This window comes from Hemiscyllium ocellatum, chromosome 20 (genome assembly GCF_020745735.1).
Source record: "Hemiscyllium ocellatum isolate sHemOce1 chromosome 20, sHemOce1.pat.X.cur, whole genome shotgun sequence".
Lineage (NCBI taxonomy): Eukaryota > Metazoa > Chordata > Chondrichthyes > Orectolobiformes > Hemiscylliidae > Hemiscyllium > Hemiscyllium ocellatum.
In genome coordinates, this window is record NC_083420.1 from 13,099,173 (window position 1) to 13,121,417 (window position 22,245).

At 41.3% G+C, this 22,245-nt stretch overlaps 1 protein-coding gene across 2 annotated transcripts in view; it reads right to left on the reverse strand.

Moving 5' to 3' along the window:
- The window catches only part of zc3h7a (zinc finger CCCH-type containing 7A), an 89,584-nt gene that overhangs the window by 22,893 nt on the left and 44,446 nt on the right, over window positions 1-22,245 (reverse strand). For both annotated transcript variants that reach the window (XM_060840513.1, XM_060840512.1), the window contains 3 exons: window positions 17,756-17,939; window positions 13,432-13,593; window positions 976-1,181 (listed from right to left, as the gene is read on the reverse strand). In XM_060840513.1, coding sequence (XP_060696496.1) covers window positions 976-1,181; window positions 13,432-13,593; window positions 17,756-17,939 — 552 coding nt within the window. The remainder of the gene's footprint in view (window positions 1-975; window positions 1,182-13,431; window positions 13,594-17,755; window positions 17,940-22,245) is intronic.

The following is a 22,245-nucleotide window of genomic DNA, read 5'->3' on the forward strand; positions in this document are numbered from 1 at the left end:
ATGGGCAGTGACAATCACAGCAGACCTCAGTAAACCAAAGCACCCAGGACATATTTGACATTTTCATTTCCCCATCCCAATGAAAAAGCAAAATTTGATTTGATTTTAACAACTTCACCAACTTCACTTTTATTGATTTTTGAGAAGTTAAGAACTAGAAGCAGGGATAAGCATTTCAGCCCCTCAGGCCTGCTCCACTGTTTAAATATGATCTCATTGTTGCCTCAATTCTGCTTGGCTGTCTGCTCTCCATAACTTGTTAATCCATCACTAATTAAAAATCCATCTCCTTCTTTAATTTACTCAATATCCTGGCATTCAACGTACTCTGGGACAGTGAATTCCACAGATTCACAATCCTTTGAGAGCTGCAATAGTTTATCTCTCTTTTAAATCAGCTACCCCTCACCTTAAAACTATGATGACTCATCCCTTTACATAGCTATAGCTATAGTAACCTCATTAATTCTAGTTGCTGATCTTGTGTGCCAGCTATCAAACCCAATGGATGCTTAGGAATGCAGAAGAAATCACTGGAAAAACCATGAACTATTTGCCGATTATTCACAGCTCAGTTGTCCAGCTGTTCCAAAGCTTATTTCTCAAATATGTATCAGTTCCCTTCAAAAACACTGCTGGATGATTTCAATGACTGGGGAAGTCAGTTCAATACTTCAATATGGAAAAGTAAAAGAATGTAAACAAAGATACCAGGCATCAAGGAAAGGAAACAAACCAAAAAGCAACAATAAAAACAACTGTTTCCACAAAGGTTCGCAAAAGGATTTGTCATTTTTCCACTCTGCTCAATGAAAAAATGAGAAGCCGCCTCACCGGTCACCTGAAACAATCTTCACTCCCCTGCCTCAATCCTATAGCAGATCCTTTTTCTGTTATGTCTGATTCTTGCAGTAATGTGTCACATAAAATAAAATTATAGTGCAATTAATTAAAAATATAGCATATCTAGCTTACCTCACAGAGAAACATAAATATGCCATGATGTTCCTGTAGAATTTTGGCTACAGTTAAATTAACCTTCCTGATACTTCCAAAGGGATCAAACAGCAGTTCACGATTAAATGCTCCTTTACGCTCTAGGGTCCATACATCTATCTCTTCTTGGCAATATGCAAATGTGCAGTGACCAGGGTATCTACATTCTTCTCCTGCGGCAACATCTAAAAACAAAACCAAGTCACTTGATTCTTCCATGCACACATTCCTGTTCCCCAAACTTTTTTGTAGCCCAAATGACTTCTGAGCTCAAACACCAGTTATTAAGCAAAATATAAATACCACTGGTGTTTCAACAAGATATAAATAAATGCATTTATTTCAGTCAACCTTAACTCAATTCACAACAGAATGTATTTCTCACTGCTTCATTTAGTGGCTAAAATATCCAGATTTCATGTGGGCTAAAACTTACAAGGCTGTACCTCATGTTGCCTATGATTGTCTCACTGTTTTAGTAAAATAAATTATACTAGATTATGAAAGATGGAAGGTTTTGAAGGCAGCATTCAAATAAGGGACATTAACAGAAATATATTTACTCAGAGGTAAAAGTCTAAAATTAACTACAAACTATTATTTTTAGGCGAAAACAGTATACATGTTGCTTGTCCTTATAAAGAGGTCAAAGTCAACCCACTTCACACTTTATTGCTGATTGTTCTAAAACTCCACAGTCAGTTTACTCATTTTTAACTTGGTCAAGTGTGAAGGATAACCACTGAAGCATTCCAGAAAAGGCGTCTACGTTGATGCTGGACAAGGTCAACAACCTACATTGAGTTATATTGAGCTAAATCTTACCTTTGTTTTGGCTACATGTCAATGGTGACAAGTTTCTTAGAGTGCTTCTCTCTGAGGCCTAGTGAGATCTATCACCCAATCCCACCAATGTCACCTTATTAATTACATACACCACCCCCATGGTGTCACTCTCATCAGATGTCAGCCCCATTCTATCACCTGCTGTTCCTGGAAGAACTCATTCACCGGATATCCACTGAAAGCCCATCATCTTTAAAAGGCCACTAAGTATCCTGACGAAAACTGGCATTCCAAAAATGCCCTATTTGTTGACAGACAACAGTTACAAAGAGTCGAGCGTGTGGTGCAGGAAAAGCAGGTCAAGCAGCATCCAAGGAGCAGGAGAATCGATGTTTCAGGTATGAACCTTCTTTGGTAATGAAGGCCTCATGCCTGATACATCAATTCTCCTGCTCCTCAGATGCTGCCTGACCTGCTGTGCTTTTCCAGCACTACACTCCTGACTCTGATCTCCAGCACCTGCAGTCTTAACTTTCTTCTAGCAATTACAAAGATGCTAGAGAAGGAGAAAATGGTGCTGTGATTCTCCGAATGGGGTGATTCAGAGGAAGGCCATCTTCTTCTTACAAGACAGGGCAGAGGAGGCTACAACACTGGATTCTGGCAACCTGCTCCCAGGTCACACCCACATCAGCACTTTATCTAAGGTCCAAAGGTACGGACGCCAGCAGTGCTGCAAGGTCAATAGCTTTCTCCGCTCTGTCAAGGTAAATGCCACACTCTGTCTACTACCTCACTCAGTCCATCTCTGCTACCGCACCCATCTCTCAGCAAGACTTATTCTCTGTTATGCTCACTACTGCATGTTACATTCTCCCTCAGTCACATAGAGTCATAGAGAAACACAGCACAGAAATAGACCCTTCGATCTAACTCGTCTATGCCGACCAGATATCCCAACCTAATCTAGTCCCATTTGCCAGCACTTGGCCCATATCCCTCCAAACCCATCCTATCCATGTACCCATCCAAATTCCTTTTAAATGTTGCAATTGTACCAGCCTTTATCACTTCCTCTGCCAGCTCATTCCATACACATACCACTGTGTGTGAAAAACTTGCCCCTTGGGTCCCTTTTAAATCTTTCCCTTCTCACCGTAAACCTATTCCTCTAGTTCTGGACTCCCCCACCTCAGGGAAAAGACCTTGTCTATTTAAACTATCCATGCCCCTCATGGTTTGATAAACCTCTATGAGGTCACCCCTCAGCCATCGACGGTTCAGGGAAAACACCTCAAAACACAAACCCTGCACGGCCTTTGCACTAGGTAAAAACAAGGACTGCAGAAGGGCAATTTTCCTGCTCCTCGGATGCTGCCTGACCTGCTGTGCTTTTCCAGCACTATTCTAATCTAGACTCTGGCCTTTGCACTGCCTATTCACCTGCCTGGGATACTTCACCACCTTTTGACCACATGCACCTGTACTGACAGTAGGCCAGTCACTTTTACGTTAATCCCTCACTTTCTCCTGTTACAGGAGAAACCAATTCATAACAAGGTAGGAGGAGCCAGGACAGGTTGAGGGGTGCTGCCATTATGCTCCTCACCAAAGGAGCGAATACCATCCCTTGCAAGTAGTGACCAGGACTAGTTCTGCAGTAACATCCATCTACCATTCTTCATTTCACTGCAAATCTCACATTAACCTCACCATCAGTGTTATCCATCACTCAACTCTTCTAATGACCGGCTGTGACACTTTCGCTCTCGTGTCAGCAGGATATCTACAGCTCTGAAAGAGAAGCGGGCTACTCAAGGCACCTCTTTGAGCTCTGAGGATGACAGTTTTGATGTCTTAGAAGCAGCAGCAGCAGCAAAAAGACTGCCACCTGCATCAGCTCAGATACTGACACCTTGATGGGAACACCATTGGTAGGAACACTTGGTAGCAGAATCCGGTCAGCACCTCACTGCGACAACTCTGCACCTGGCCAAGATAGAAACAACCCAGGCAGTTGTGTTCAACTCTATTTAAGAGAAGGTCTGTTGAAAGTACAAGATCAGTAAGGTGGACATGGTCAGGAAGGAGGGAATCTCATCTGGATAAAACACAGCCCATCATGAGTATATCATTTGAGGATTCTGGAGCAGCATGGGAATTTGGTGAAGAGGTGATTTTTGCTTGCTTTTTCACTTCAATAGTTGGTGAGGTCTTTTTAAACAGGATAACCTGAAGCCCAAGATTGAGTGTCCAGCACAAATCCAACTGTGACATCACAGGAAAAGTTCAATGGATAAATGGGGGGCTATTTAAAGATGGCAAGCTAAAAGACTAGTGGGAAATTTTGAAAAAAAAACCTAAGAAAATAGAGATGGAAAGCCAGGCGATGTGTTGCAACTGTATGATGTGGGAGCAGGTAGACCCCCACTGTGGTTCATAGTAACCACATCTCTGGCAAGTGTTGGTTGTTTGAGAAACTCAGGCTCAGAGTGGATAAGCTTAAGTCTGAGATTCAAACACTGCAACACATCAGGGAGGGGTCAAGTTACTTGAATGCTGTGTTTCAGGAGGCAAATCACACCCTTAGATTAACTCGGTCTAATTCAGTCAATGGTAAGGGACAGGCGACTGTGATTATATGTGACATGGGCAGGAAATCCAGGAGGTAGTGCTGAAGGTGCCTCGGCCCTTGAGCTTGTGTAAGAGATTTGAGGTTCTTGCTCTCAAGATGAGAGCAGGGACAACAGGCAGGATGAGGAAACTGACCATAGCACCATAGTACATGAAGTCATTCCAGAGGGGGGGAAAGAAACAGAAATGTAGTTAATTGGGGATAGTATAGTCAGGGGAATAGACACTGTTCTCTGTGGCCAGGATCAAGAGTCCCGAAGGCTGTGTTGCCTGCGTGGTGCCTGGTTTCAGGATATTTCATCTGGTCATAGATGAACTTGGAGTGGGAAGGGACAGATCCAGTTGTCATGGTACATGGAAATATCAACGACATAGGCAGAAAGGGGAAAGAGGTTTTGCTGAGGAAATATGAGTAGCCAGAGAACCAGAAAGGTAATAATCTCTGGATTGCCACCTGACCACAGGCAAATAGGCACAAGGTCAACAAGATTAAAGAGGAAAATGCGTGGTTCAAAGACTAGTGTGGGAGAAACAGATTTGAATTCATGGGGCGTTGGCACCAGTACTGGGGAGGAAAGAGAAGTTCTGTCAGGACGGGGTTCTACCTGAAGCATGCCAGGACTAGAATCCTAACTAATCACATAACAAGGGCTTTAAACTAAATGATGGGTGGGTTCAGCTGCAGAGAATATCATCAAAGCAAAGATAAAGGAGAAGACAGGGTTGTAGCTTGGTGACTGTTATCAAAAATAAAAGGGAAGAACAGAATACGTGAATGTCATTTTGTACTAAGGACCATGGAAGTACAGGGAAATTCAATAATAGAACAGCTTAAAGGCTTTGGATCTTAATGCATGAAGAATTTGGAATAAGGTAGGTGCAAATTGACGGAAATGAGTGTGATCTTGTTGCCATTAGGACACAGGGTTACAAGAAGATCAAAACTGAGAACATAACAATCAGATATTTGATCTTTTGGAGAGATAGGAAGGATGGAAAAGATGGTGGGTAGCACTGTTAATAATAGTTGAAAAGTAGACAGTTATGAGAAATGTTCTAGGCTCAGATGACATACAGTCCATTTGGGCTGAGGTAACAAACAAGATTAGTATACAAACCCTCAAACAGGAGCTATTCTATGTGATAGACGATAAATCAACAAAGTGTAGGAGCATGTAAAAAGAATAAAGCAGTAATTATGGGTAACTTTAATCAAATTAGAAAAGGTAGCTATGACAATGAACTGAAAGAGTGCATTAGGAATAGTTTCAGAGAGCAATCTGTCTTGGAGCCAACCAGACAGCAGACATGTTGGACCTGGTATTGGGTAACAATGCAGGTTTACTAAATGATCTCCAAGTAAAAGATCCCCTGGGAAGTAGTGATCATAACATGTTAGAATTTAATATTAATAATGGAAGTGAGAAACCTGGTCAGAAACAACTGTACTTAAATGAAGGAAATAACAATGAAGTGAGGATAAGAGTTAACTAAAGTGAACTGGGCAGATAGATTAGCAATAATGACAGCGAGCAAACACTAGCAGACATTTAAGGAAATTAGTGGGTGGCATGGTGGCACAGTGGTTAGCACTGCTGCCTCACAGCACCAGAGACCTGGGTTCAATTCCTGCCTCAGGCGACTGACTGTGTGGAGTTTGCATGTTCTCCCCGTGTGTGCGTGGGTTTCCTCCAGGTGTTATGGTTTCTTCCCACAGTCACAAAGATGTGTGGGTCAGGTGAATTGGCCATGCTAAATTGCCCGTAGTATTAGGTAAGGGGTAAATGTATGGGTGGGTTGTGTCTTGGCGGGTCGGTGTGGACTTGTTGGGCCGAAGGGCCTGTTTCCACACTGTAAGTAATCTAATCTAATGAAATAATTCATGAGTCTCAGCAAAAATAAATCCCAGTGAGGAGGCAAAAGAAAGATAAACCAACCAAGGCTAACCAAGGAAGTGAAGGTGAGTATTAAGTTGAAAGAGAAAGAATAAGGAGGTCCAAGTCAGAGATCGCCCTGAATCCAGCCGAGGAGGACTAAAAAGATAATGAAAGTGAAAACCATTAAGGGCAGATAGTGAGAAAACTTACAGTAAGAGCTTCTCAAAACAGACAAGAAAGAGAGAGGTCAAAGTGAACATGGGCCCCTGAGAAAATGAATCTAGGGAGATGGTTTTGGGAAACAAGGAAATTGCAGATCTTTTGCATCAGACTTTACAGTGGAAAATACTTCAAACATTCTATACTAAAAATTAATTCTTTAGTATTAAGTATACGGGGAGAATTTAAGTACCATCACTAAAATGTAGTATCAAACAAACTAACGGTGCTAAAGGCAGATAAGTCCCCTGGCTCTGATGCCTTGCATCCTAGGATCTTAAAAGCGGCACGTTGGCTCAGTGGCTAGTACTGCTACCTCACAGCGCCAGGGACCTGACTTCGAATCCAGCTTCGGAAGACAGTCTGTGTGGAGTTTGCACATTCTCCCTGTGTCTGCGTGGGTTTCCTCCAGGTTCTCTGGTTTCCTCCCACAGTTGAAAGATGTGCAGGTTAGGTGGATTGCCCCTAGTGTTAGGTGCATTAGTCAGAGGGAAATGGGTCTGGGTGGGTTACTCTTCGGAGGGTCAGTGTGGACTTGTTAGGCCAAATGGTCTGTTTCCACACTGTAGGGAATCTAATCCTAAAAGAGGTAGCTACAGAGATAGTGGATACATCGTAATTTTCCAAAAGTCATTGGATTCTGCAGAAGTCCCAGAGAATTGGAAAACTGCTAAATTTGACACCTGCATTCAAAAAAGGGAACCAAAATACAGGTAACTATTGGCCAATTAGTCTAACATTTATTACTGAAAAAGCATTGGAATCAATTATTTAGGAAATAATAGTCAAATGTTGACAAAATCAAAATTGAATCAAGTAGAGTCAGCACAGCTTCATGAAAGGGAAATCATGTTTGACTAATTTATTAGAATTTTTCGAGGAAGTCGCAACCAGAGTGGGTAAATGGGAACCAGTATATCTGTTGTATTTGGATTTCCAGAAGACTTTTGACAAGGTACCTCATAAAGGGCTGTCATAAGAGCCCCTGGCATTTGAAGTAGCATATTGACATTGATAGAGAATTGGCTCACGGGCAGGAAACAGCAAGTGGGGTTAAGGGTTTGTTTTCAGGTTGGTGACCTGTGAATAGGAATCAATACTGGGACTGCATTGTAATACATATTTACAACTTACATCAATAACTTGGAAGGAAATGAATGTATTATGGTCAAATTTGCAGATGACACAAAAATACATGGAAAGACATAATACAGGGATACAGCTTACAGAGAAATATTGATAAGTAAGTGGGCGAAAAGTTGGCAAATGGGGTCTAATGTGGTAAAATATGAAACTGTTCAGTTTGGAAGGAAAAACTAAAGAACATAATATTGTTTAAATGAAGAAAAACTGCACAAAGCTGCAAAACAAAGAGACTTGAGCATAGCACACAGGTGCAACAGGCAATCAGGAAGGCTTACGGAATACTGGCCCTTATTTCAAAGGGCTTGAACTAGAAGAGTAGGGAAGTTTTACTGCAATTGCACAAAGTGCTGGGGAGACCACATCTGTAGTACTATGAGCAGTTTTGATCACCTTATTTAAGGAAAGATATCATTTCATTGGAGACAGTACAGTGGAGCTTCACTAGGATGGATTCCTGGTATGAAGTAATTGTCCCTGAACACTAAACAGGTTGGGACCTTACTCACTGGAGTTTAGAAGAATGAGCGATTATCTCACTGAGAGATATAGGGTTCTTAAGGGGCTTAACAGGTTAAATGTTGAGAGAATGTGAGAATCTAGGACCAGAGGACTCAGTTTCAGAATGAAGGGTTGCCAATTTAAGACTGAGATGAGGAGGATTTTTTTTTCTCAGAGGATTGAGAGTCTTGGGACTCCTTGCCACAGAGTTGGACAGTGACCTTGTATTTATGTAAGGCAGAGACAGATTAATTCTAGATCAGTAGAGGGGAATGAAGGGACAGGAGGAAATGGCAGGAGAGTAGATGTGAAGAATGTAGGATGATCCTATTGACTGGCAGAGCAGGGCTCGGGAGACTGACCAGCCTATTCCTGTTCCTATTTATCATCTTAGAGATCAGGCAGGAGGCCACTCTGCAGTGTCTCAAATGAAGACTTTGTCAGAAGAAGGAACAACAGTAGCAGGCAGTGTATATGGGAGACAATGGCACTTGCAGCTCAGAAGATGCAGCTGCCTAAAGCATATGATTTCCTGGCTGCCTCCACAGACAAGTTGGCAGTACCTTGCAGGGGCAGATCCCGCACCATTAGGGCCTTCTGGATAGGCACACAGGCGTGCACCCCATTACCTTAGCCAATGGTCATCATGGTACGGCAACACAAGGAGTGAGAACTTTGAATCAACTCTGGGTGTCTCTTCCTCACAAGAGATAGGGCAGTGAAAGGAGGTATCCAGCCAGAGAAGGAACCACAGAGAGGCCTCTCAGAAATCACCTCTCAGTACACTCCAGAGATAGCCAGGCCCTCCACTCCACCCTGCCTGCTCCCCTTCTGACCTGTGGGAGTTCAAGCCAAGGAAGGTCCACTTGCGTCCACCAAGAAGATCCCCCTGAAACTAGATACAAGATACAGCGAGTTGTTACCAACTTCAAGATACTCCTCACTGGACTTTCTCACAATGTCATGCTAGCCCCTATAATTTCCGCCTGTAGTGGTCTTCAAAGCAGATAAAAGTGTAACACGTTGATGCGAAAAAAAAGTCACAAAAACTAAATGAACAATTTGGAAGATTGACCAGAGCGCTAGACAAATAGATAGGTTTTAAGGAGGCTTGTTACAGAGTAAGCTGATGAAGTAGAAAAGCACCTTTTTAGTAAGGAAATTCCATAGAATGGTACCCAGGCACTTGATGGAATGGCTATCAAATGGACAGGATCACAAGACAATGCCAATGTGATAAACTCTTCTTGTTATAGCCATTGTTCTACAAATAACAAGTGATGCTAATATTCTTGTCCTGATCAGCAGTTTTCACAGAATACTCATCATTTGCCTGAACTTCGCACACTGCAAAATTATTAAGATGACACAAATGTTGAAGGTTGATCAATCTAATCAATGCCATAGAGTCAATCATGTCAAAGATGTAAGCAATCTCAGATAAAGCAGTCTACTGGCCCTCCATCTGATCAAACAGCATCACAAAAGTAGCCATGCTGATTTCAGAACTGTTTCTGAATTATACAAACTAATGTAGCTGCAATTTAAAATCCTGCAAGAAGTAAAATAAAATGACATAGAATACTGGCCACCAAACATTACACACTGCTTCTCTTGTCTGCAACGTTTATTTTATGAGTATTACTTCCTACCTGGATTTTTAATTCTTTATGTTCAGTCACCATCGTCTGTTGAAACAACTGCTCCAACACAGATCAGACACTGGGAAATATCTATGTAACCCACTACAAATTCACCAGACTTCTCATACTCATCAACCACCATGTTCAATACCATCAGTATCCCCTTTTGTGAGAGAAGACTAACAGACTATGATCATTAGTAGGTTCCACATGCAAGCAATGTGCTAATTATAACTCATTACTGCCAATGGTAAAATAAGCTATTCAACAGCTGTGGAGTGAAAACTCTTATGAAGTTAGTCTCAAAACTAAAGAGAATAAGACTGATAATCTCGTCTTATTGCCAGGTGGCTAGATATATCAAATAATTGACTCTGTTCCCCATTACGTCCTTCATGCTTCTGCAGTTCTTATTTGCGTCTAGTCTGGCTAGATAGTTTAATCAACTGCGAAGTACTCTACACCATGTGGAAAGGCAATGAAACTGGTGGAGCTCAATCCATCCCATCAGCTGTATATAATATTTGCATGTTCATATTGCACGGAAGGTAGCAAGAGATCCAGAGCAGAGCAGAGGTGCTGCATTTTGGAAATCAGGGCAGGACTTATACACTTAATGGTGAGGTCCTGGGGAATGTTGTTGAGCAAAGAGACCTTGGAGTACATGTTCATAGTGCTTTGAAAGTATACTCACATGTAGATAGGATAGTAGAGGCGGCATTTGGTATGCTTTCCTTTTTTTTTGGTCAGAGCATTGAATATAGGATTTAAGAGGTCATGTTGGGGCTGTACAGGACATTGGTTAGGCCACTTTTGGAATATTGTTGTGCAGTTCTGGTCTCCTTCCTATCAGATGGATGATTTGAAAACTGTAAGGGTTCAGAAACGATTTACAAGAATGTTGCCAGAATTGGAGGATTTGAGCTATAGGGAAGGCTGGAGCTGTTTTCCCTGGAGCCTTGGAGGCTGAGGGGTGTTGGGGAGAATAGCCCCTAGATTGCCTAAGAGTGGGGCTAGGGAGGGTAGCACTATTACTACACCAGACATTACCAGCTCCAGCCCCTAAACAGTTAATCGCAGCCATGGGGGAGAACCTGGCAACTGCAGGGCTACCTGTCTGAAGTAACATTCCTCGCTGATTAGATCATGTCAGCCAGTATCAGACTGCCCCATTGAGAACTCATGACTAATAAAGGAACCGGTAACTGTCGAACGGTGTGAATTGCACTGTCGGAGTACATGATTACTAAAGCACCTGTTAATGTACCTGTCAGAATAGATTCCCATCGAAACCCATGATAAATGATAATGTTTGTTAATTCGCTTGCGGAAGACCATTGACTCTGTCAGACGCATAGTAATGAGATCGATACTCGGAACAATGGACCATTGATTGCAGGATCGGAACTGCCCACCCCAGGATGGCTGTACCATTGTCCGGCACAGCAGGAGCTGGACAGGCACCTCAATACGGCCAGTGGAGGCGCAGACCCCCTCACTCTCAGGTGTACCAACCAATGAGGGGGACGAATGAGGGAGAACTGACCGGGAACTCCGGGCGGCGCGAAGTATAATTGAGCCAGGTCTGAAGGGGAAGATAGAACGCCTTCTCCAACGAATTGCATGCGGTAGAATTCGTTGTATAGTTTGCCAGTCGTGATTCTGTAAAATAAACGGTGTTCTGCTCCTAACTAAAGAAGCTGGTGCGGTCTCTCCTTCCAAAGAACTCGCGAAGACCAGAATCCCGAGATTCCGGCCTAACATCGGTGACCTTATAGGGGTACTTAAATCGTGAGGGGAATGGATAGGGTAAATAAACAAGGTCTTTTCCCTGAGGTGGGGAGTCCAGAACTGGATGGCATAGGTTTAGGGTGAGAGGGGAAAGATATAAAAGGGATGTACGGGGGCAACCTTTTCACGGAGCGGGTGGTGTGTTTGTGGAATAAGCTTCTGGAAGAAGTGGTGAAGAATGACACAATTACAACATTTAAAAGACATCTGGTTGGGTATATGAATAGGAAGGGTTTAGAGGGATATGGGCCAAATGCTGGCAAAATGGGCCTCAATTAGGTCAGGCTATCTGATTGTCATGGACGAGTTGGACCAAAGGGTCTGTCTCTATGACTCTGAACTTCAGCATTAGTTGAAGCACAAATGGATAAAAAAAAAATCCCAAGGCTATCGTTGGTAAAGCACAGCTGCAATGACCATCTCCAGCAAGAGAGTACATAACCAACTTCTCATGACATTTAATGGCGTTGCCCATATCAACATCCTGAGAGTCCACATTAGCTCAAAACTCACCTAGACCAAATACATGTTGTGGCTACTAGAACTAATCAAAGGTTCGATACTCAAACAGCCTGTGTCCTCAAAAAGTGTTTCCATCACTTACATAGCACATGGCAGGAGTGTGACTGACTACACTTGCTTAGAAAGGTGCAATAACAACTCAAGAAGTTCATCATCTATTAACCTGAACACCCAACCTGTACACTGCCACGAGTGAACCTAGGCCACAACACGTACCATCGACAGGAAACTGCCAACAATTTTTCAGCTGATGATACTGGGCATGGTAGTGGCCGATAAACACAAAAGCCAGAAGAATTTGTAAAAGGGTACACAGATGCTTTCCTAAACCTGGTTTAGCAGGTGATAATTCTAGGAAATTTCGAGGGAAAATTTGAGGGAAGTGAACGCATGCTGAGACAGCAAACAGCGCAGGGAGAAGTAGAACTTGAACCAATGTTTCCTAAATCTAGAACGTCAAAAGCAGCAAAGGCTATTCACAGGCATGAAAAGGTGTTTCCACATTGTTATTTCTGCGAGGTCAGATTCCTAGAAATCTTCTACTTCATGGCATATCTTCACCATTCAAACAGCAATAGTTCAAACAGAAGACCCCTACCTTATCAAAAGCAACTAGGAGTAGGAAGCCAATACTAACCTTACCAACAGCATTGAAATTAATTTTAGGAAGTCCTACCATATGACAATTGCATTTCCTGCCATGCTTATAAGAGAATTTACAATATGTATGAGAAATTGGGCGGCACGGTGGCACAGTGGTTAGCACTGCTGCCTCACGGCACCAGAGACCTGGGTTCAATTTCCGACTCAGGCGACTGACTGTGTGGAGTTTGCACGTTCTCCCCGTGTCTGCGTGGGTTTCTTCCGGGTGCTCCGGTTTCCTCCCACAGTCCAAAGATGTGCAGGTCAGGTGAATTGGCCATGCTAAATTGCCCGTAGTGTTAGGTAAAGAGGTAAATGTAGGGGAATGGGTGGGTTGCGCTTTGACAGGTCGGTGTGGACTTGTTGGGCCGAAGGGCCTGTTTCCACACTAAGTAATCTGTAAATAATATAGCAGTGCATCGTTTACTAACATGGCTACTGAATGTATTTAGGTATAAATAATATGTCTAAAGCATGCGACAGTCAATACATTATTAATATCATATTAAACCTACAATGCATCAACCACCACCCCCAGGAAAGAACTAACAATCTTTTTATTGCATACAGTAAGCGAACATTTCTTTAGCATGTAAACTAAATGTGCCAGGAGCTGAACAGTAATTTTCCTCAATTTGTGTAAAATACTCGCTCCCTCCCTCTCTCTGATGCCTTACCTTTACATATGTAATAAGGACCCACATACTGATTCTTTGTTGGTCTAGGTCGTATCTTCTTCCAGGGTCTACCATCGGGGTTCTTCAATCGACCAATTAAAATATCCTTTGTACACTTATGTTCTACATCTCCGTTGTAGGTGTATGTCAATCCTTTGGAATCTAGAAACAGTACATGATAAATAAATTCCTTAAAACTACATTATCCCTTACAACAATGCATTGTGACATGGTCAATTCAATTACTCAATCTAAGTTTGCAAAGATCACTGTCTGTATTGCTGGGCAGCTACATAGCAACCAGTTCCACTTTAAATCTTCACCTTCAAAAGTTAACATTATTACTCAGTTCAAACTTGAAAAATGAAATTTGAACTCATGCAGTTCTCAGTGGTGGGGAGAAAACTGCATAGTCCAGTGATTACTAAGTTATATCATCTGCTGGCAAATGGAAACTTATGGTACAGGCCTATGTTTTCTTTTAATTGATTCGTTTTGTGGGATGCGGGCATCGCTGGCTGGCCAACATTCATTGCCTGTCCCTAGTTGTCCTTAAGAAGGTGGTGGTGAGCTGCCTTCTTGAACTGTTGCAGTCCACCTGCTGAGGTTTCAACCACAATGCCTTTAAGGAGGGCATTCCAGGATGTGACCCAGCCACAGTGAACAATTGGCAATATACTTCCACCTCAAGATGGTGAGTGACTTGGAGGGGATCTTGAAGGTGGTGGTGCTCCCACATATCTGCTCTACTTCTAGATGGAAGTGGTTGTGGATTTGGGAGGTGCTGACTGAGGATCTTTGGTGAATTTCTGCACTGCATCTTGTAGATAGTATCTACTGTTGATACTGAGCATCGGAGGAAAAAGTGAGGACTGCAGATGCTGGAGATTAGAGTCGAGAGTGTGGTGCTGGAAAAGCACAGCAGGGCAGGCAGCATCCGACGAGCAGGAGAATTGATGTTTCGGGCAGAAGCCCTCCATCAGAAATGAGGCTTGTTGGCCTGAGGACTGAAAGGTAAGTGAGAGAGGGGTGCAGTTGGGCGGAAGGTAGCTGAGAATGAGATATGTCGATGAAGATGAGGGAGAAGGTGATAGGTTGGACAGAGGTTGGAGTGGATCGATGGGAAAGGTGATGACAGGTCAGCAGGACGGTGCCGAGTTGGAGAAATTGCAATCTTGGAAGAAGGATGCCATCTGCGATTTTCTAAGGTGGACTTGGTCATTCTGGGAACAGATGTCGCAGAGGCGGAGGAATTGGGAATAAGGGATCACGTTTTTACAGGAGGTAGGGTAGGAGGAGATGTAGTCTAGGTAGCTGTGGGGGTTGGTTGGCTTGTAGATGTCTGTGGTTAGTCGGTTGCTGGAGATGGAGAGGTCCAGGAAGGGGAGGGAGGTATCCGAGATGGCCCAAGTGAATTTGAGGTCGGGGTGAAAGGTGTTGGTGAAGTTGATGAACTGTTCAACCTCTCCGTGGGAGCACGAGGTAGCGCTAATACAGTCACTGATATAGCGGAGGAACAGGTGGGAGGGGTGTAAGTGTAATTGCAGATGATGGACTGTTCCGCATACCCGACAAACAGGCAGGCATAGCTGGGTCCCATGCTGGTGCCCATGGCTACCCCTTTGGTTTGGAAGAAGCGGAAAGATTGGAAGGAGAAGTTGTTAAGAGTGAGGACCAGTTCAGACAGGCGAGTGAGGGTGTCGGTGGAAGGGTACTGTTCAGGACGGCGTTTCCGAAGTGCTTGGGGGACTTCGTTGTGGTGGATTGATGTGTACAGGCACTGGATATCCATGGTGATGACTATGCTACCAAGCATCGGTGGTGGACAGAATGGATGTGGTACCAATCAAGTGGGTTGCTTTGTCCTGGATAGAGTCAAGCTTCTTGAGTATTGTTGGGGCTGCATCCATCCAGGCAAATGGATGTAAGATCATGGGTAAGGCAGTGTGATGTAAAGTGTGTGATCTATCATTATGTATCATTTAATTTAGGGGTTTAATGGAATTGGGATGTGCATGTGAAGAGATTTAATGACCAATTTAGAAGTATTCCTGTAGCTATGGTGATTTATTTTAAACACAGTATTGAAAAGAAAATTTCTGGATAGCAATGTGTTTTTTTTAAAAACATTGGGAGAGTATTGGGTTTGGGGAAAGACTTTGTCTGGAAAGAAACTTTTCAATTTGGCAGTTTTTCAGAAACATTGGTTGAAACTGGATATGTAAAACTATTGCTCCTAAAAAAGTTTAGGACAGTTAAGAAAGGGGTTACCACAGTATATCGTGTTCTGTTTAAAATTTCCAGAGCAGAAATGTTTCATTAAAACCCTGAAAGGGTTAGCTAAAGCTGAGAAAGTCTAAACTCAGTTGTGTGAAGGTTTCAAAAAGAAATTCACAATATGGGGCACAGTTACATCAAGCTTTATAAATGTGAAATAAACCAGAATTTTCTTGTTGTGCATACTGCAAAGGAGTGTTTTTGGTTTATTCTAATTTATCTTCATTTCCCTTGCAAACTAAGCTTGTGTTTATTGTTAAAATTGAATCTGAAGCATTTCATGTTTGTGTTTCAGTGAGAGGACCAAACAAAATATGAATCATCAGGTCATATTTCAGTCTGGCATCTGACTTGACCAGGGACAACAGCAACTTGGATCACCACAGTGGACATAAATGTACTCGTGCAGTGCATCAGTGGCAGAAAATTCTACCTTCCTTGAGAGGAAGATGTATTCCATTTATAGTGGCTAACACCCAACATATTGAGAAGACCAAAACCATCTTTAATGTTTACTTCCACCTTCAGCAGGAGCAGCGCTACTTCAGTTGTTGATTAGTCACTGGTAGTAGAGCTACTGTTACATGGAAAACTGGCAACAATATAGAACACTATATTGGGCACAAAAATTGCTCGAATCTAACATACAACTTAACAGTATTTAAGTTAGCCTCGTCTAACTAAAATAACAAGCAAGCCTTTTTAAATTTGTCACAAATGACTATTGTGGAAAGTATCATTAGTCCTTTAGCAGGCAGTCAAAAATCAACTGCATGCAAGAGTAACATTTGATTTCTCATTTCAATAGTTGTCCAAGGGGACACAGTATAATTTATTAACAAATGTGTTTATAACTTTCTTTTTGAGCAGATGACAGGCTTAATTTTGAGTTTGCCTTTCAATTATTTTAACTGTAGTTTTCAATATTTCTAATATCTCTTACAGCCAGTGTGTTTGCAATAAGACCTCCAAGTGATTGCTTTCCAAAAGTAAAGCTCAGTTTCCACCCCTCCTATGTTTCTTTGCACCAGTTATACTATTGCATCAGTCAGGAGATGGGACTGGCAAGGATTTAATACCAAACAGCCTCAATTATTCAATGTTCTTATGAAACTAATTCATGTGTTGTTTTGACACCACACTAACTGAATTTGATCCAAGGTATATAATATAACACATTTCACCTTTTGACCAACTACAATAACTATAAATCAAAATAACTACAAATCAAATTTGATTTCTGAATACTCTGAACAAAAACAAAATTGATACTGGCAAATATAAATGATAAATTCTCCAAAGATCAACTAATCTGAATTGGGATGCATACAACATAGGTATATTAAATTTTAAGGTGTAAATGTTATTAATGTCAAACAATCAGCATGTTGGACATCAGATAAGGGATATTGCTAGGATACAAATCCAAGAAACAATGGTAATAAACTATCCAACTGATTATACATAATAATGAAGTCCAAGCTGACTACCATTTTAAATCGAACACACTTTTTCTTAGATAAGATGATATAAAGTATTTGATGCCACACTAACATGGCATCCTTTCCCATGATTTGACTCATTAAAAATCCTCACCTAAAGCAAGACTAAGAGACAAAACTTGTTCATGGTCATGGTTCAGTAACTTTCAACACTGCTATTAGGTCCCATTTGAAAGCATCACTTCAGCAGAAAAACTGCAGCTCATTTCTTTTTGTTAGCAACATTTGCAGCTTTAATATTATGACCATCATCACTACTCCAAATACAAAGTCAAATCAAAGGTACTTCTCTGGAATATGAAATCACTCATCCAAAATTAGATTGCAGAAACAACTCCATTGTTTCCAGAGAGATATCCTTCAACTGAATCCAATGAAGATTCACAGTTGAACACATTGGTTCTTATGAAATATAAGTCTGCTGGCGGAATAATTACATTACAAAGGCCATTGTTTAAGGATACGTAGAGGCACATGAACAGATAAGTGCTGGTCATTTTATAAGATGAAAATTTGAAGAACATAACCAAGTTATTTTTTCTCACCTATTTTAAAGCACGAAGGACAGGCCTGCTTAAATTCATGCGTGTCCGACAGCGGATTTCTACCTAGTGTTTGTGTGGATAATTCATTTGCTCCCATTTCTGATCCTCTTGACAAGCCACTTCCATTTTGACCTATAACTCCTATATTTCTGTTACTACTGAACAGACTGGTTGCACTATTTAGCTGTAGAAAGAATAAATACAGAAAATGTTTGCTAAGCATTTTTACGTGTACTGAAAATTGCAAAGTAGAAATTCATTTTCATACCACAATCTGAATTTTTAACTTTGAAATGTGACATACATTTGACAAATGCCAGTGTGCGGACCTGAGGCAGTCAGGTGAGTGAAGAAGCACAATTGCATATTTTTAATTATAAATTAGAAAACAAAAAGAGACCAACTTAATTTTTGGCGACTTTTTTTTAAAGAAAATGAAAAACAAGCTTGGTCAAATAGATAAGTTTTAAAAGCTGGAATTTGAAATATAAATTTGCGTTTTTAAAAATTAAAATTGATTTTCCAAATAGTATGACTGAGTTATAATCAGATATTATTTGCACAAACAAAATAACAAAGCAGCAGCTTTCCTTTACAATTCCAGTTGAATTATTCATTGCTCTGCTGAAGAGATATATTCCCATTTAAAGATGGGATTTATATAGCGTCAGGATATTATAAGTGATATGTAAAGGTATGGCTGTTGAAAAAAAGCTATTTTTGTTTTATTTTAGCTATAAGTATTAACTAGCTTTAACATCACCATGAATAGGTAAAAACAATGACTGCAGATGCTGGAAACCAGATTCTGGATTAGAGTGGTGCTGGAAAAGCACAGCAGTTCAGGCAGCATCCGAGGAGCAGGAAAATCGACGTTTTGGGCAAAAGCCCTTCATCAGGAATAGAGCTACTCTTGATGAAGGGCCTTTGCCCGAAACGTCGACTTTGCTGCTCCTCAGATGCTGCCTTGAACTGCTGTGCTTTTCCAGCACCACTTCAATCCCTTCACCATGAATATCCATGACATTTGTAAGAAATTACTGGCCTGTTTATTTTTATAATATACATTGCCTCACCTCCTTGCTTACTTTACACTTAAACATATTGTATAGGTTCTCAGAAAAAAACAACATGGTAGTAACATATAATGTACTTGGATTTACAGAACATTGCACAGATGTGACTAAGATGAACACCTCGCATGAGATTTGCATTCAGATGAATCGAGAGTGTAAGTACATTAACAATTATGTATCTGGAAACTACTGGAAATATCCCAACGCAAAATTATAATTTTCATGTAATATTCCACCGAACAAACCTCATCAGATTCAGTAACACCAGAAAATTAAGTTTTACATTTTAGTTAGAAATAAATAAAATGTAGGATTACTTTTGCTATTCTTTATCTAACAAAGTGGGCATTCAGAAAGAAAATAGAACGTAGGATAATTATCAAAGAAAGGAATACAAGATATAGGGTATTTGTGGTACTACCACCAATGTATGCCAAGGTTTAACTTCCCTCATTTGACAAGTACACAGAAAGCCAGGCATTATTGCAATCACTTCTCCAACTGAAGGGAATTTAAATAATCTTTTCTGGACATTTTGTTGGCACTACTACATGTGTTACTTATTTGGTGAATCCAAAAATGAAGTTCCACATCAAAACTGATAAATTTATCTTGGAGGATAAGGCTGAGTTCAAAGAAAATACCAACAAACACTTACCAAGCTTTTTCTTCTGGGGGAAAAAAAACTTTTTCTTTTGGTTCCCACTTGCTTTTCTGGCTATTTAAACCCCACAACAACCCATTTTCCTACACATATTAATTCCTTGCTGGAACAAGATTCCATAGTCAGTGCCTTGTATGTTGTTAATCAGCTGTTCCATTATGGTCACCATAATCAAAGCTAATCCCAAGATCAAAGGGATAGTCTTTTTTTCAACAAAAACAAAATAGTGCCAGTGCCAAAGATTTGAAATAAAAATTTCAGATCTGAAGAAAAGTGATATGGGATGTAAACATTAGATCTGTTTCACTCTCCAAGCAAGTTGTCAAACCTGCTGAGTTTCTATTGCACTGTTTTTATTGTAAACTCCTCCTTCATAGGTTCGAAAGGTGTGGCGCTGGAAAAGCACAGCATATCAGGTAGCATCCGAGATGAGGAGAGTTGATGTTGATTCCTGGTGAAGGGCTTATGCCTGAAATGTCGACGTTCTTTCTCCACGGATGCTGCGTGACCTGCTGTGCTTTTCTAGCACCACACTTTTTGATTCTGATCTCACTTTCTCTTCCTCTTTCATAGGCTGCCAGTTAACAAGAACCACAGTCTTTTCAATTGTTTCTACCCTCCATCCCCAGCTGTCTGTACCAAGTGTTACTCCCTCGTCATCCTTGATCACCTTTTCATATTAGCCAACTTCACTCTGGGATTCCTTCTGTCATCCCATTATTCATTTGTAGGTCAAGGTATATTTCACCCTGGCTTCCCACGCTTAAGTCTTCAAATCTCCTTATACCCCAGACAGCATTCAATAGTTTTCTCCCAATCTCATCTTCCATGCTTTTTCAACTGCACCAGCTCTTTAAAGTTTTGCTGTCAAGTGTGTCTGCTGTCCCAACTGCATGGTTAAGATGCTAGTCTTGCATGCTTTATTTGGTTGCACTGGCCATTTAATTTTTATTCTATTTCCTATGTTGCCCCTCCTTCTTTCTTTTCAACTTTCCTGTATTTATCAGCAGTAGATTTGGTGACTGCTTTAAATGAACAGAATATTTGTTGAGCCAGTTACTTGGCCAACTGCCAGCGCAAGACACCAAGGACTTACTGAACGGCCTCATAGCAACCTAACAAGAGATCTACTGAATAAACTAAGTTTATACAATTCATACTGACACTTCAACAAACATGGTAAGAAATTGAAGGAAATTTGCACTAAAAAAAGTTAATCTTGTACGCTACTACTCATGGACATGATAGTTTCAAAGTCTTGCAGTTTTGCTCTTTTACACTGTATGCCTCTCTCATTGTTCATTACTGTCTCCTCCTCAGCCTCTCTTGTCAGGCAATGTTTTTTTTCCTGGTCTATCTCCTCTCTTCTGTATGCCTCATTCCTTTCTCCTCTCAACTTTGCTCTCTTCCACGCTTTTCTCTGTCTATCACTGCGCAAGCCTCTCATTCACTTTCATTTTCGTTCTCTGCAAGTCTCCTTTTAGATTAGATTAGACTTAGATTAGACTTACAGTGTGGAAACAGGCCCTTCGGCCCAACAAGTCCACACCGACCCGCCGAAGCGAAACCCACCCATACCCCTACATTTACCCCTTACCTAACACTATGGGCAATTTAGCATGGCCAATTCATCTGACCCGCACATCTTTGGACTGTGGGAGGAAACCGGAGCACCTGGAGGAAACCCACGCTGACACGGGGAGAACGTGCAAACTCCACACAGTCAGTCGCCTGAGTCGGGAATTGAACCCGGGTCTCAGGCGCTGTGAGGCAGCAGTGCTAACCACTGTGCCACCGTGCCGCTCCTTCTTTCTCCAATGTCTCACACAGTGTTCTTTTCTTTCCTGTCACCTACCAAAGAGATGAGAAGGTAGATTTAAGGCTGCAAATTTCAGATAGCTGCAAAGGAAGAGAAAGAAAATTGCATTTATATAGTGCCTCTCACGTCCTTGGGACACCTCAAAGCATTTCATCAAATAGTAGACCTCTGCAGCACTGGAACTGCCGACTCCCTCAGAGATATTTATTTAGCCTCATTCCCCTGCCTTTGGTCCTTTCTTGTAATGTATTTATTTTAAAAGCATGTTAAAAACTACCATGGATTTTGCACACATTGTTGGTGCATCCCACATCCTTAAAGGCAAGCAAGTAAAATTAAATCTTCCCAATCCATTTTATTTAAGGAACCTGGAGCAAAATAATCTTCAGTTTACAGTTTCTAGTGACCAGAGGCAGTAGTGTCTATTTGATTAATTGAAAGCATTCAGTGGCCTGGACATGATGTGCAACAGTAATGATATTGAAGTTGTGTTGCCCTTGAGAAAGTGGTGGGGAATTGCCTTTTTGAACTGCTGCAATCTGTAATGCTTATTTCACTACTTCAAAAGTTTAAATTAAATGTTAAAGATAAAAAAAACATTTCAACTGCCTACTTTTTCTGCCTGTGAGAACATTTCAATGTGACTGATGACTTAGCTCAGCTTGCTGACATTGATGCAGCATACCTGGCTGACCTCTTGAACTGATGCCAGAGGCAAACAGCAAATAAAGATCGCTGGGTCTTTGTGGGAAGGTTTCTTTGAGGTTAGTGGTGTGCTGCTGATTATTTGGAAGCTGCAAAGCCTATCACAATATAGCACCTCCATGTGTCTATTATAATTTGCCTCTCTTTTCATAACTAGAGATTCCTTATCGGTATCATCACTCTAAGTGAATATCTTTTCCACCCCAATCTTAAAATAGGGAGCATA